Below are 17458 nucleotides of genomic sequence, written 5' to 3' on the forward strand. Positions count from 1 at the left end.
GACCCCTCAGGATCTTATGTTTCAGTCAAGTCACCTCTTACTCTTCTAAATTCCAGCAAATATAAGCCTAGCCTGCCCAATCTTTCCTCGTAAAACAGCCCACCCATTCCAGGTATTAGTCTAGGAAACCTTCTTTGTACTGCCTCCAACGCATTTACATCCTTACTTAAATAAGGAGACCAGTACTGTATACAGTACTCCAGATGTGGTCTCACCAATGCTCTGTATAACTGAAGCATAACCTCCCTACTTTTATTTTCAATTCCCCTCGCGATAAATGATAACATTCTATTAGCTTTCCTAATTACGTGCTGTACCTGCATACTAGCCTTTTGCAATTCATGTACTAGGACACCGAGATCCCTCTGTATCTCAGAGCTCCACAGTCTCTCACCATTTAGATAATATGCTTTTTTTATTTTTCCTGCCAAAGTGGACAAAGGAATTACATTGGTGATTTTCCAATTTATAGGAACCTTCCCTGAATCTAGGGAATTTTGGAAAATTAAAACTAACGCATCAGCTATCTCACTAGCCACTTCTTTTAACAACCTAGGATGAAGTCCATCAGGACCCGGGGACTTGTCAGCCTGCAGCTCCAACAATTTGTTCAGTACCACTTCTCGGGTGATTGTAATTTTCTTGAGTTCCTCCCTCCCTTCCATTTCCTGACTTACAGCTAATACTGGGATGTTACTTGTATCCTCAATAGTGAAGACCAATGCAAAATATCTGTTCAATCTGTTTGGCCGTAACAGGGTTTAACTTTTAAAATGCAGTGTTTTACTTTTTTTTTTATTTAGAGATACAGCACTGAAACAGACCCTTTGGCCCCAGTGAGTCCTTACTCACTGCTGTCTCATTGTAATTGTAAATGAACCAATCAGGCAGGCTTTCTTAGGTTTAAACAAGAAAGTGCAAATTTATTAGCGTTATCACTCTAACGCAGTTAAAATTACTAAAAATGCATGAAGCAACCACAGTAGCATGCATACGAGATAAACACACAATTATGTACAGAGGAGGAGAAAGAATTAAAGGGGGAAGGTTTGGAGTAGTAGATGGAATTCAGTTACTGTCTTTAGTTTTGCTGTAAAGTCTTTGGTCAGAATTGTGGTCTTCTAGTTCTCGCTTTGGCCCAATGCACCCTTTCAATCTTGCTTCTCTGGTATGAAAAAGCTGAAAAGGTCCTCCGTCCTGAGGCTTAAGTTGCTTCCGTGGGTTTCTGGGACTTTGCTTGAGAGAGAGAGACAGGGAGATAGCTTCCTTCTCTTTGGTCTTCAACTTAGTCTGCCCCAAACCTTTCTGTGAGGCACAATTCAAAAACAGTTCCCAGTCTGACCAGCAGGTAAGTCATGTGACCAGCTCTTTGTTTGAAACAGCATAGTCTACGAGGGTTGTCGGTTCTTCAGAGCTTATTAGATACACTCGGTGGGGGTGGGGGTGGGGGTGGTGGTGTGGGATGCTGGCTCTTACACAGACAATGGCTCACAATGTCTTTTGATCATCACTATTGACAAAACCCATCACGCTCATTGAATGAGGGAGCACTCCCATTGTCTCTGTATGTAACTGTATCTCAGAATGCAAATGTGCAGCCATGTTTTAGCTGTTCAGCTCTGTGGTTCTTTTAAACAAGTTATGTTCAATGTCCAGTAAAAAGTTCAAGTAGTGTTCTATATGACAAAATTAATGTGTTTCCATTTGGCACGTGTGGTTTCTGTCACATAATTTGTCCATGATTTGTTTTTTAGAAAGGTATGCCCTTACATTGATGGGAATGGTATAAGCATCTTCGAGTCAGAAATTGCTAATTGAATATTAATTGCTTAATTAATATCTTCCCTCAATTGTTTGTCAACAGGAAGACATGAATCTGAATGAGGATCGTAAGGTTCCACTCCGAGGAAAGGATCTGATGACAAAGAGAGAAATGGTGGTTCAATACATCTCTGCAACTGCCAAATCTGTAAGGTCCTTTTAAAATAAAATTACCATTTTTAAGACAGCACAATAAATGCCATTTCTCAGTCAGTATAATAAGCTTAGGGTGATCTGCTTTCAGCTTTTGCTAAGCTGCAATCCATGATTGCTGCCTAAATGTTCCCTTTTTCATTGCTTAAAGCTGCTGCTTAATAATGCGGTTCTTAAAATGCCTTCTGCTGTGGATAAATTGTTCAAGAATTTTGCACACATCACACAAAATACTCTAATCTGAAACATGATGCTTTTATTACGATAAACCATTGGTACCTCCTGCATCTAGTGCCCTGGGGTAATCCATATGATTTTTAAAGCTTGGGTGGTGTGTTTTGTGCCAGGAGTAGCTTGTATAGGCCAATTACAGTTGTTCACTCTTCAACATATGTGAAATGTAATTTCACTTGGCCATTAATTTTCAGATATTTTTAAGGATTAATAGAAGAGATCATATTGGTAATTCAAAACAAGTTATCGAAGAATATTTGAGCGAATTTGGATCTGGGTTTTTCGCAAGAAATGTTTCTGTTGAAAATGTCTGCTTAGCAACCTGTACGATTGAGTTTATTGTTCATAGACCCATCATCTGTGACATAATTTTGGTAGTTTGAATTGAGTAATGCAAAATTCATGAAGAATAATGTGATATTATCCAGTGTTACCACTATCTGAAAACAAAATTGAATACTATCTGAATATCATCTGCTTACAATCTTTAAACAAATGTTTTTGAAAAAAGCAGAGCTACAGTTCAAACATGTTCCTGAACACACAATAAAGCAGTCTTGCTGAACAAAAAAAAAACTTTAAGGAATTGTTCTTAATATCTGAGGGAAGAAATACGTTTCAAGTGATAACAGAAATTGCTATAAGCATGAACAGCGTAAGTTTCAATTTGATTTTTTTTTGCTTGCATTTTTCTGGAGCTGGGTATCCAGATATGCCTCATGAGCCACTGTTTATGATGCAGAAAATGCTTGATTTTTTTTGTTCTAAATACTTAAAATCTGGTTAGGTTGATCTAATAAACTGAAATACATCCATTTGTTTTTTTATATTCACGGATGTTTGTTTCAACTGACATAGAATGAGAAATGTTTGAACATTGTAGTTTTTTGATTTGTTAGTAAACATACTCCGCGATTTGCTCTAATAGTTGCACATATTAACACCATTTTACAAATTGAGATTTTTGAAGTACAAAAGCATTCCTGGTATTTTTTGATTTTAGGGATTGTGCTAATTCAATTACAGTTTATTTGGTTAAAATGCTTGTACTATAATTGACAAATAGAATTTGCGGAGATTTTGCAGATACAGAAGAGCCATATATAATAGCATTTCTTTGAAACACAGAAGCGGACAAGTACACAGCAAAATTTCAAATACCAAGAAAGGATGCAGGCCCGTATGCTATTGTAGTAGGACAAATGTATTTATATACTTTTGCAGAATACTACCTGTGATTCAGAATTAAATTTGAAAGTTCTGTTTCAGTTGGATCTGACTTGCTTTAACTGCTCATTTGTTATCACATTTGATCTTTTCTTAGCTGGCTATCTTATCAATTCAAAATTGACGCGACTGTCTAAAATGCTGCAAAACATTCCTTACCTGTGGTGAATATTGCCAATCAATCTTACATTACTGCACACAGGGCAGGAATGTTTGTTAATTGTCATGCAGTTTGTCAAATTAACCATTTGCCTTTGTCAGATAACACTTTGGAAATACCTTGGAACGATGAAATGTGTCCTTGCGGAGGCAAATTGTTAACTTCTACCTTCCAAAGGATTGCAGAGCTTTGCATTTGGCTGTTGGTAGAGCATATGTTCTTTGGAATGGGTAGCAATTGTATTTGTGGAAGAGGATCTAAGCTGTTTGTGCATTTTACACTGTTAGGATAATTCAGGGTCATGATATGTTCAATATTGAGATTTTGATTTGCTTTTAAAAATGTTCTTTGCAATTCAAAAATTAATTACCGAGTTAAGTTATGTCTGAAGCATTGTTGATTAAAATGAAGCATTATGGAATGGATACATATACTGAAGTTATAGTTTAAAGAAAAAATAGCTTTAAATTTTTTTTTGAAGCAGAAGATTATTCTAGGTTTTCTTTCAGCCTTTGGGTATCTAACCAGTCAAAACAATGTATTGTGACATTCTACAAGGTGATCAGTCCTTCTCTGAAAGGCATCAACATGATTACTAAAGCTTAGATTTGACACAGAAAGTCAGAGCAGTAAGATGTCATAAATTGTACAACTTCAGTTCCATATGTAGTTTTAGTATTTGAACATTAATACTTAATTAAAATATATACTGACATTAAGTTTAAAGCTGCTTAAACTGACAATTTCAGCTTAAAAGATCAGAATTTGCTTAGTGTGTCAGAACGAAAGCCTGGGATAGTTTGTTATTCAAGTGTCAAGTGCGTTTTTTACACACTTTATTTGAATAGAAGCATAAGCTATAGGTGAGAGTGATTTGTTAAACCATGGATTGTCTGGTTAACTCCATCAATGTGTATTCTCTGCCTTAATTATTAAATAACCCTTAGATTATTTTCTTAAATAATGAGGCATTCTCATTTCATGCTAGTGATGCTAAAATTCAGCTGCACTTAATCTTAGTTGCCGTATGTGTGGTTATGGAAATCTTAATAGTTAATTAACCATCCTGTACATTAGCTTGTCAAAACAGATTTCTGATGGCCTTCCACGTTTTCACAATTTTTATACCGATTTTTTTTTTTTTTCTCTTTTCATCCCTTTTTTTGTTTTTCATTTGAGCTGAGTATGGTTTTCATTATTGGAGAAAATCGCTATCTTGATTGCTTTAACATATTGAAAGTCTGTGTAGTGAGCGACAATCACCTTCATTTAGGTTAACTTTACACTGATATCTTGTGCCTGTCGAGCTCCTAGACCCACTCTTTGAAAAGTTGTGATGTCATCCAAGTATGTTTGTTGCTTTTCTTTGTCATTGGTTGCATGCTTACGTTACTGAAACATCCTGATTCTGCAGACTCTTGTGCATATTAGTGATCTCTTCTTTCATGCTGGTAATACAAGGTACTATTTTCTTCCCTTTGAAATAAAAACACACAACTTGTCTAGTTAAAAATGCACCAATGCAAAAAGCTTGGTATGGTATCAGTCTTATTTCTGTTCTAGATATGTCCTTGTCACTAATTATTTGAAAGACTATTGCAGGCCTTCAGCAAACCCAGGCAATTAAGTAAACTGCCTTGGGTTTTCCATGAGTAGAGCAGCTAACAGGGAGGTTCTTTCTTCTCAGTTGGGTAACGCATTTTATTGTTACTTCCATTTGTCAACGCTAAATTAAACCAACTCGAATCTAGAACGAAAACAGCGTGAATCGGGATTCCTGGAACTAATATGGGCAGAGTAGATGATGCAATATCAAAGTAAATTTCATTTAATTTGATACGACAAGTTGTATGTACAATGCAACCATAGTTGGATTGCGTGCTTCAAGTCACGCACTCATGATAACCTGTCTTCTGCATCATTCATGAAGAATTAGCCTAGCCCATGTGGCATGGAACAGAACAAATAAATCAGCCCTAGGTTTGCTTTGCTGTGATGCATCAATAAGGTGACCAATAAGCAGTGTGGTCAGAAAAAGACCTGGGTGCTTTGGATTTAAATTTAGCAGTTCGATGGCAAAGGCTGGAACTGCACCATAATGCTGATAGTATTGAGACTGTGGATATCTCGAATTAGAAATTCCACTTTACTTCTTAGCGTTGCACTGATTTTGAGTTATTCTGTAGCCGCAGAATAGGGATAACTGGTTACTCTGAAATCTGGCTGAATTAGATAAACGGTGTAGTCTAATCCAGATAGTTCAAAAAATTGCTATGTCCAAAATTTTGAATTAACCATGTAAAAAGCACAGACAGCTAAGTGGGGATTTCGTGTTAAAAATATTTGCATCATCAAGTAATTTGAATTAAGTGACTTTGAATTAAGAGAATATACTGTGCCAATTTGAAAACCAAAGGGCAGTGCAATAAAACAAAATTTGCAATTGTATGCTGACGAGCAGTATTAAATTCTGCCTTGGTATGTAAAACAGATCTGAATTGGTCTTTTATTACTACTTATAACATTTAAGACAATTGAGCAGGTTTTGCAGTAAAAGGTCACAAAACTGTCAACAGATTTCAACATTTTAAATGTATGGATTTTTAAGTGTTTATTGGGAGGAGAGCAGTTCGTAAGAGTGTAGAATGTAGAGAGGTGCTGCTTTCATTGCTTTGTACAGTGCAATTATAGTTTTACATTACAATTGCAATGTACATATGGTGGAGTTTTAATGCAGTCTCATCTTTCAGTTTGTGGCATTAATACATTCGGAAAGTAACGAGTTATCACCTTGGCGATGCCACTTAAACTAGAACATAGTTATGGTGGAGTAACAGCTGAAGACCTCGCAGTGTACTTTCACTTGGGAGCATAGCTCCATCAATTGTACCCACCTACCAGTGTGAACCTAATAATTGGGGCTGATACTACATATTGATAAGTAAAAATGAGGTGCTCATCCAAATCATGGTGACTGTGCCCATTGGGTACTGCATCCTCTTACAGTAATCTTTTCTGCTTCAAGTAAATTAGCAAATGGTGGAAATATACCTCTTAGTACCAGATAGCAGTTTGGGTGAAATAAAATTGCTTTTAACCAGTTCCTTATTCAACCCGCTATCTGCCTGCCAATCCCACAAGACACGACATTAATTTCTAGTGTTCTCTATGGCACTTAGGAGAAGGCTAAGTTGAGATGAGCGATGTCTACTGAGCTTCCATTATCCATTAATTTTGTAACTTACTCCAAAAAAAATTCCATCAATTTAGTGAGATAGGACCTTTTTTTCATAAGTCATGCTATGATTTCCTCAAGACTGATTCACTTACTATTTATTCCTTCTAGCAACTTAGTCATAGAGTTATACAGCACAGAAACAGGCCCATCGTGTCTGTGTCGGCCATACAGCACCCATCTATTCTAATCCCATATTCCTGCACTTGGCCCGTAGCCCTGTATGCTATGGTGTTTCAAGTGGTCATCTAAATACTTCTTAAATGTTGTGAGGGTTCCTGCCTCCACCACCTCTTCAGGCAGTGCGTTCCAGATTCCAACCACCCTGTAGGTGAAAAAATGTTTCCTCAAATCTCCCCTAAACCTCCTGCCCCTTATCCTAAATCACTGCCCCCTGGTTCTTGACCCCTCTGCTAAGGGAACAAGTATCCTCCTATCTAACCTATCAATGCCCCTCATAATCTTGTACACCTCAATCATGTCCCCCCTCAGCCTTCTCTGCTCCAAGGAATTACAACCCTAGCCTTTTCAGTCTCTCTTCATAGCTGAAATGCTCCAGCCCAGGCAACATCCTGGTGAATCTCCTCTGCACCCTCTCCAGTGCAATCACATCCTTCCTATAGTGTGTGGTGACCAGAACTGTACACAGTACTCCAGCTGCGGCCTAACTAGTGTTCTATATAGCTCCATCATAACCTCCTTGCTCGTATATTCTATGCCTCGGCTAATAAATGCAAGTATCCCATATGCCTTCCTAACCAGCTTATCTACCTGTGCTGCTGCCTTCAGTGATCTATGGGCAAGTACACCAAGGTCCCTCTGACATTCTTACTTCCTAGGGTCCTACCATCCATTGTGTATTCCCTTGCCTTGTTAGTCCTCCCAAAATGCAATACCTCCCACTTTTCAGGATTAAATTCCATTTGCCACTGCGCTGCCTATTTTACCAGCTGATCTATATCTCCCTGTAATCTAAGGATTTCCTCCTCACTATTTACAACACCACCAATTTTTGTGTCATCTGCGAACTTACTGATCATACCTTTTATATTCATGTCTAAATCATTAATGTACACTAAAAACAGCAAGGGTCCCAGCACCGATCCCTGTGGTACACCACTGGTCACAGGCTTCCAATTGCAAAAACTATCCTCGACCATTACCCTCTGCCTCCTACCACTAAGCCAATTTTGGATCCAATTTGCCAAATTGCCCTGGATCCCATGGGCCCCTACCTTCTTAACCAATCTCCCATGTGGGACCTTATCAAAAGCCTTACTAAATCCATGTATACTACATCTACTGCTTTACCCTCATTGACACATCTAGTCACCTCCTCGAAAAATTCAATCAAGTTAGTTAGCCACAATCTCCCCCTGACAAAGCCATGCTGACTATCCCTGATTAATCCCTGCCTCGCCAAGTGGAGATTAATCCTTTTCCTCAGAATTTTTTCCAATATTTTCCCAACCACTGATCTTAGGCTTACCGGCCTGTAATTACCTAGTTTATCCCTGCTACCCTTCTTGAATAATGATACCACATTCGCTGTCTTCCAGTCCTCTGGTAACTCTCCTGTGGCCAGAGAGAATTTGAAAATTTGTGTCAAAGCCCCTGCTATCTCCTCCCTTGCCTCACATAACAGCCTGGGATACATCTAATCTGGGCCTGAGGATTTATCCACTTTTAAGCCTGCTAAAACAGCTAATATTTCCTCCCTTTCAATGCTAATATGTTCAAGTATATCACAATCCCCTCCCTGATCTCTACACCTACATCGTCCTTCTCCATATTGAACAGCGATGAAAAGTAATCATTTAGAACCTCACGTACGTCCTCCGGCTCCACACAAAGATTGCCACGTTGGGCCCTACTCTTTCCCTGGTTATCCTCTTACCCTTAATATACTTAAAAAAACGCCTTGGGATTTTCCTTTATCTTGCCCACCAGTGTTTTTTCATGCCCCCTCTTCGCTCTCCTAATTACATTTTTAAGAGCCACCCTACACTTTCTATACCCCTGTAGTGCCTCTGCTGTTTTCAGCACTTGGGATCTGCCATAAGCCTCCTTTTTTTTCCCTGATCCAGTGCTCTATATTCCTTGACATCCAGGATTCCCTGGGCCTGATAGTCCTACCCTTCACCTTAACGGGTACATGTTGGCTCTGGGCTCTCACTATTTCCTCTTTGACTCCCACTGATGTGATGTAGACAGGTAGCTGCTCCCAGTCCACTTGGGCCAGATCCTGTTTTATCATATTGAAATCGGCCTTCCCCCAATTCAGTACCTTTATTTCTGGTCCATCTTTGTCCTTTTCCATAACTATGTTAAATCTTACAGAGTTATGGTCATTATCCCCGAAATGCTCCCCCACTGACACTTCTACCACTTGACCTGCTTCATTCCCTAGGATTAGGTCCAGTACCGCTCCTTCCCTTGTAGGATTTACTACATACTGGCTCAAAAAGCTCTCCTGTATGCATTTTAAGAATTCTGACCCTTTTAAACCTTTTGCACTAAGACTATCCCAGTTAATATTGGGGAAGTTGAAATCCCCTACTATTATTACCCTATCATTTTCACACCTCTGAGATTTGCTTACATATCTGCTCCTCTATCTCTTCCTGACTGGAGGCCTGTAGTAGACACCCAGCCAAGTTTATGTTTATAAGTTCTACCCAAATGGCTTCATTTGAGGAACCTTCTAAGATGTCATCCCTCCTTACTGCAGTAATTGACTCCTTGATCAACAGTGCAATGCCACCTCCTCTTTTACCCCCTCCCCTGTCGCGCCTGAAGATTCTGTACCCTGGAATATTGAGCTGCCAGTCCTGTCCCTCCCTCAACCATGTCTCTGTGATAGCAATAATTTCATAATCCCATGTGCTAATCAATGCCCTCAATTCATTTGCCTTACTAGTAAGACTCCTTGTGTTGAAATAGATGCAATCCAACCTAGCATTTTTCCCTTGTGCCTTACCAGGTCTATATTTGCTTTGCCTTCCAGGCAGACTCACTTTCTGTTCTATATTGCTCTGTATCCCATCCCTCTGCCAAATTAGTTTAACCCCCCACCCCAACAGAACTAGCAAATCTCTCAGCAAGGATGCTTGTCCCATTCTGGTTCAGGTGCAACCTGTCCAACTTGTACAGGTCCCACCTTTGCCAGAAACAGACCCAGTAATCCTGGAAACTAAAGCCCTCCCTCCTGCACCATCTCCTCAGCCACGCATTAATCTGCTCTATCCTCCTATTTCTAAACTCACTAGCACGTGGCACCGGGAGTAATCCAGAGATTACAACCTTAGAGGTCCTGCTTTTTAATCTGCTACCCAGCTCCCTAAATTCTTGTTGCAGGACCTCATCCCTTTTTCTGCCTATGTCGTTGGTACCAATGTGTACCACAACCTCTGGCTGCTCGCCCTCCCCCTTCAGAATGTCCTGCAGCCGCTCCGTGACATCCTTGGCCCTAGCACCAGGGAGGCAACATACCATCCTGGAGTCACGTTTCCGGCCACAGAAATGCCTATCTGTATCCCTTACGAGAGAATCCCCTATCACTATAGCTCTTCCACTCCTTTTTCTTCCCTGCTGTGCAGCAGAGCCATCCTTGGTGCCACGGACCTGGCTGTTACTGCTTTCCCCTGGGAGGTCATTCCCCCTCCCCCCCCCCCCCCCCCCCCCCACCCCCAACAGTATCCAAAGTGGTGTATCTGTTTGAGAGGGGGATCTGCCACAGGGGGCTCCTGTACTATCTGCCTGCGCCTACTACTCCGCCTGGTGGTCACCCATCCCTTTTCTGCCCGTGCTGCCATTACTTGCGGTGTGACCACCTCTCTAATCGTGCTATCCACGAGTCCTCAGCATCACGGATGCTCCACAGTGAATCCACCCGCAGCTCTAGCTCCGTAATGCGGGTAGTCAGTAGCTGCAGATGATTACACTTCCTGCTCACATGGTTGTCAGGGACACTAGAAGCATCCGTGATTTCCCACATGTGTAAGAGGAGCATACCATGGGGCTGAGCTCTCCTGCCATGACTTACCTTTAAATTAGTTGCACTTTACACTTGCCTCATACTGAAACTAAACTAATGGGCCAATAGATTTCCAGATTTGACTAATTGGCTTTTTCAGAACATAGTCACCACTTGGGATCTCTCTCCAGTCCATAGGGACAATCCCAGACCTCAGTGAACAATTAGAGGTATGAGCATACAACATAGCCCCGATTTCCTTGAGACAGGTATTGCCAGTCTGATTTAGTTTGGAAATTGTGGTTTTACTGCTAATAAAAACATGGTTATAATATGCAATGTCTCATATTGTATTAGAAGATATTAATGCCACTAGATATTAGGCCAGGTTTGCTAAACATTTGCAGGCAGCAAGTGTACTTTCACTGAATTCAGACCTTTTTTTGACATGCACGTTACATATAAAATCTGCATACAGCATACTTGAAACTAACTAAAAGGAGTTGCTTGCAGCAAACATATATCAGTAGGGTCAAACTGGGAATGATGAACAGCAAAAAGAATAAACTAATGCAGTTGACCTTATATGTAAAATAAATCTTCAGTAAATACAACTGAAACAATAGTAAACTTGCAGCACCAGCAATCATATTTCATCAACAACTATATAAGAAAAAATATTTACATAATTAGCAACAATAAAGCAAAAATTACTACAGTTTTTATTTGTTAGGGCAGAAGAAGCCACTAAAATTGAAGATAATGGCAGTTTGGGGAAATGCTTCATAGTCACTGTTCAGCATTTTCCCATTCGATCTTTCATGCCCATACTAATGAGCCGTGCTAGTTTTGAGGTACTCAGTTTTGGGGATAGTGGACGCAAAACAGTTGATAACTTAAAACAATGCAAGGTAAGTGACATTTGTGAAAAAGATGCAGCTTATTGATATAATCAGTTTCTGGGTGTGGTTGCATTATTTTAAAATATATTTTATAGGAAAATGATAGTCGTGCACAGTTGCCTAATTCTTGTTGAAGTGAAAAGCAATATGAATTCTGCATGTGGTATACGAAAATGTGCACACAAAATGCGCATTTTTGATATTTAGGCTCTATAAATTACCTACTTTGTGCCAGGAGGAAAATTTAAATGGCATTACAATTTACCTTGCATATTTATGAAAATTGGTACCATTTTACTGTGAAACCTGCTGAAATCCTTGCAGATATTTTAAATATTTTTGTAAAAATCATTGTTCAGTCCTATGTATGGAAATCTATGCTGGTCAGAGCTACAAATGTATTACTAATACTGTAACTAAACTGCATTATGATTAACCGATGTAAAGCTGAGCTCACTAATAATGATGCTGTTTTGATTTTTTTTTTTTGTTTTGTCTCTCCCAACACTATTAATTTGTACTGCACTAACCACTGCATTCAGATAACTGGAAGCAAAGTCTCGGTGAGTACTGCTGATTAGTTTCATTTATTCTTGTAGCAGTAGATTGAGTTTTAGTGTATATATGTCAAGGTTTACCCAAATATTCATATAAATAAAAGCAAAATACTGCAGATGCTGGAAATCTGAAATAAAAACAAGAAATGCTGGAAATACTCAGGTCTGGCAGCATCTGTGCAGAGAGAAGCAGAGTTAATGTTTCAGGTCAGAGACCCTTCTTATGTTTGTGCTTGGAGTGCTCTGTGCTTTAAAGTCATTCACACCTTCCTTGTACTAACGTTTTGTCTTTCAGCACACCATTAACGTTCCGTTCGCCTTTGTTCCATGACCTTCTGGTCAGTTATTCTCTGTGACCCTGTCCTATCAACACCTTCAACTTTGTTATCTCTTGCCCCACTCCCGCTTTATTTGCTTAAAACCTTTTACATTTCTAATATTTGCTAGTTCTGAAGAAGGGTCTCTGACCTGAAACGTTAACTCTGCTTCTCTCTGCACAGATGCTGCCAGACCTGCTGAGTATTTCCAGCATTTCTTGTTTTTATATAAGCAAATATTCATAGTTATTTGACTAAGAAGAATACTGGCACTGCACAAAACTTTTTCATTAAGAGCCTTCACAGCTGTTGAATTCTACTTCAATTCAAAGGAATTGGTGTTTTTGAGTAAACAATTTCTACATCTGTTTTAAAGATGGGAGTGCACCTAGAATATGATACAGCTATGTCAACGCATCATTTGTTTTCTATGGCACTTTTATCAATGTTTACTATTGATGCAATTGAAAAGTGACTGGAACCTGCTACAAAAATAGTATTTTGAGTCTTTTCTTTGACATGACTTCCTTTAGAACCTTTTAGACCTACCTACTGTCATCTTTGAAGAAACCCATATGTTTTCACTCATTTATTCAGCCTCTTTATACCAAGAGACATTTGTCAACCTACCAGGTTGCGTTGAGAAAAAGAAATTTGGAGGGAGGTAATGATCATCTGGAACACTAAGAAATTTGAGCCTTGGGCAGGCAGGTGATCTTTACTGTGTTGTCAATAAAGCGGAGTCTATGCTGTGACCTTCATTGTTTTGCTGCTTGTGTTTGACAGCAGATTCTCCATGCTTGTCCTTCCCTTTGTATCTGGAATTTAATTTTGTTTCCTGGCAAATTAGCTTTCATCTTACCATGAAGAATTATTGTTTGTAAGTGTCGGTGGGATAACAATGATTTTGTTTGATATGTGGCCATGTTTTTGCCCAAGATTGAATTTCACTTTGGGCAAATCTTTGCTGAATTGGCATACACCATCTTCTGACCCATTTAAAAGCTTGTATAGCTTAGCTGATGTGCATGGGTACTAGGTTTAGTGTTGGTAAGGTAGAAGTTTTGTAAAGTAAACATTTGCTTGCATATTTTTCTTTGAGGCAGACTTCAGATAAACTCAATACCAAACAGAGGGTAGTTTTCTGAGTATGGAAATATATATTCTTGTTTTACTCCCAGGAAAGCCTGGAATGTCTGCTGCTGTGGTGTCTATTTTCTTGGAGTCAACATTCAAAGCATTTTTGTAGCTCTTGAATGCATGTCAGTGTTAGATAATCATGCACCATGTCTTTAAATATAGGTTCAGATCTTTCTAATTAAACATGACTATTAAACATATGTATTTTAAAAATTAATTTAATCTTTATTTATGATAACATGTATTTATATTGCACCTTTAACATAATAAAATGTCCCAAGATGCTTCACGGAATCATTATAAGACAAAATATGATACCAAGCCACAAAGAAATATTAGAGCAGATGACCAAAAGCTTGGTCAAAGAGGTAGCTTTTAAGGACGAAAGCAAAGTAGAGAGACTGAGAGGCTTAGGGCCTAGGCAGCTGAAGGCATGGTCACCAATGGTGGAGCGATTGAAATTGGGGATGCTCAAAAGGCTGGAATTAGGAACACAGATACCTCAGCGGGTTGTAGGGCTGGAGGAGATTACAGAGATGGGGAGGAGACAGGGGATTTGTAGTTGCTGTCAGATTTATCTTGTGATAATGGCGAGCTGGTAGCCTCTCTGTCATTATTATAGTAAAATCCAGACCAATATCATGTTTGACCAATAAAAGTTATACTTGGATAAGACAAAGCATAGTAATGCTAAACTAGCAGATTCCCCTCTCAATGAAGTCAGCCACTGGATTTCTGCTGCTGCTTTTCTGATCAACCTTTTCATACTAGGCGATTACAGTCTCTCTTATCCAGCAACATGACGTGGCTTTGAGCAGTATGTGTTTTTTAAAAAAAAAAGTATTGTTTCAACCATTCTAGATGAGCACTTTTGTGTTGTTTTAATGCTAGCTGCCCTGAAGTAGCAAGTTCCTTCCACCACTAGCCATTACACTTCATCAATATGCTTTCTATATATGGAGGTTTAATGAATGAGAGGATGTTCTATTATCTGCCATAATAGAATTGAACCTTTATAGACCTAGCTTCTCTCCATTTATTATGTTACGACCAGGTGAGAGAGGGGTCTAGGGTTCCTTCTCAGCCTTCACCTGGTCTTACTGTAACAGGGTTTAATTTTAAACACACCATTTTTTTTAAGCTCCCCCTTAGTGAACCATTCGCAACTCCTCAGATACTGAAGCAGTCCGTCCCATTGGCAGCAAGACCTGGACAATATTCAGGCTTGGGCTGTTAAGTGGCAAGTTACATTCATGCCACGCAAGTGCCAGGCAATGACTGTCTCCACAAGAGAGAATCTATCTCCTCTTGACATTCAACGACGTTCCCGTCGCTGAATCTTACACTGCTAACATCCTGGGGGGTTGCCATTGACAAGTAATTGAACTGGAGTAGCAACATAAATACTGTGGCTACAAGAATAGGTCAGAGACTGGGAATTCTGTGGCGAGTACCCCACCTTCTGACTCCCCAAAGCCTGTCCACCATCTACAAGGCACAACTCAGGAGTATGATGGAATACTCTCTACTTGCTTGGATGGTTGTGGCTCCAATAACACTCAAGAAACACAAAGCCATCCAGGACAAAGCAGCCCATTTGATCAGCACCTCATCCACCACCTTAAACATTCACTCTCTCCACCACTGATGCACAGTGGTAGCAGTGTGTACCATATACAAGATGCACTGCAGCAACTCACCACGCCTCCTTCGACCGCATCTTCCAAACCTGCAACCTCTTCTACCTAGAAAGATAACGGTAACAGACGTATGGGAACACCACCATCTGCAAGTAACATACCATCCTGACTTGGGAATATTCACTGTCGCTGGATCAAAATCCTGGAACTTGCTCCCTAAATGCACTGTGGGTGTACCCGCACCAGATGGGCTGCAGCAGTTCAAGAAGGCAGCTCACTGCCACTTGCTTAATAGCCATTAGGAATCAGCAATAAATGCTGGCCTTGCCAGCGCCGCTCACATCCCATGAAACGAATAAAAGAAAATTACATTATGGACTCAAGTAATAAAATAATTGATATACTTTAAATACAAACAAAACCAATGTTTTGACAACATATAAACAATTGTGTGTAACTTTCCATGAACTCTAAAGTTTTAATCAATGTTTCAAATAAAGTTGCACATAATTACAGTGTACTGGACAAAAATGTTGTAAGATATTTGGAACATTGTCCTTACTGAGTTAGATGTGCTAATGAAACTGTGCATGCAACATCTGGTACCTCCAGGGTCACTCACTTTCAGACCTTATTACACCCTTGGTCCAAACATGGACAAAAGAACTGAATTCCAGAGGTGAGTTGAGAGTGACTGCCCTTGACCTCGAGGTAGCATTTGGCCGGTTGTGGCATTAAGGAGCCTTAACAAAACTTAAGTCACTTGGAATCAGAAGGAAAACACTCCATTGGCAGGCGTCATACCTAGCACAAAGGATGATTTTTGTGGATGTTGGAGGCCAGTTATCTCTGCCCAAGGATAGCGCTACAGGAGTTCCTCATGGTAGTGACCTAGGCCCAGCCATCTTCAGCTGCTTCATCACTGACCCTCCCTTCAACATAAGGTCAAAAGTGGGCACGTTCAGATTGTTCAATACCATTCGTAACTCCTCAGATACTGAAGGCATCTGTGCCCGCATGCAGCAAGACCTGGACAACATTCTGGCTTGGGCTGATAAGTGGCAAATAACATTCGCACCACACAAGTGCCAGACAATGACCATTTCCAACAAGAGAAAATCTAACCATCTCCCTTAATGTTCAACGACACTACCATCATTGAATCCTCCATTGTCAACATCTTGGTTACCGTTGACAGGAAACCTAACTGGACTAGCCATATAAGTATTCTGGCTACAAGATCAAGTCAGAGACTGGGAATTCTGTATTGAGCAACATCTTATGACTCCCCACAGCATATCAACAAGGCACAAGTCAAGAGTGTGATGGAATACTGTCCATTTGCCTGGATGTGTTCAGCTGCAACAACATTGAAGAAGCTTGACAGCATCTTGGACAAAGCAGCCCACTTGATCAATACCATCCACCAGCTTAATCGTTCACTCCCTCCACTACCAGCACATAGTGGCAGCAGTGAGTACCATCTACAAGATGCAACTTGTCAAGGCTCCTTCGAGAGCCCCTTCCAAACCTGTGACGTGTACCACCTCAAAGAACAAGGGAAGCAGACGTCTTGGAATGCCACCACTTGTAAGATCCTCTCCAAGTCACACACCGTCCTGACTTGGAACTATATTGCTGCTGCTTCATTGTTGCTGAGTCAAAATTATGGAACTCGCTCCCCAACAGCACTGTAGGTGTACGTATACCTCATGAAGTGCAGCTGTGCAAGAAGGCAGATCAACACAACCATCTCAAGGGCAATTGGGAATGGACAAAAATGCAGCCCTTACCAGTGATGCTAACATCCCATGAATGAATAAAAAAAAATTGAGTATGTGGATCGACTGCAATGATGTAAACTGGCAGTAAGACCAAGATTTAAGAGACTGCCATATACATTATATTTTGTGTGGTTCGTTAGTAGCAAACTGCAAGTCTGCACAGTAACAAGCATGGCAGTGACATGATTACAGTTTGAATTATTATGTAATATGTTTTGGGATGTTTTATTTCTTGTAAGAATATTTCCTTAAAAAATCTTAATTACTTGTACCATCTGTGAAATAACTTTTGCAGTTCATGGTTCCTTCATG

At 39.9% G+C, this 17458-nt stretch overlaps 1 protein-coding gene across 4 annotated transcripts in view; it reads left to right on the top strand.

Annotated features, from left to right (window-relative positions):
• The window catches only part of diaph2 (diaphanous-related formin 2), a 967621-nt gene that overhangs the window by 150583 nt on the left and 799580 nt on the right, over positions 1-17458 (top strand). For 3 of the 4 annotated variants that reach the window (XM_068047702.1, XM_068047699.1, XM_068047701.1), the window contains 2 exons: positions 1865-1969; positions 12251-12271. In XM_068047702.1, the coding sequence (XP_067903803.1) occupies positions 1865-1969; positions 12251-12271 (126 nt within the window). The remainder of the gene's footprint in view (positions 1-1864; positions 1970-12250; positions 12272-17458) is intronic. The other variant, XM_068047700.1, reaches the window with a different exon arrangement.

This window comes from Heterodontus francisci, chromosome 15 (assembly GCF_036365525.1).
Source record: "Heterodontus francisci isolate sHetFra1 chromosome 15, sHetFra1.hap1, whole genome shotgun sequence".
Lineage (NCBI taxonomy): Eukaryota > Metazoa > Chordata > Chondrichthyes > Heterodontiformes > Heterodontidae > Heterodontus > Heterodontus francisci.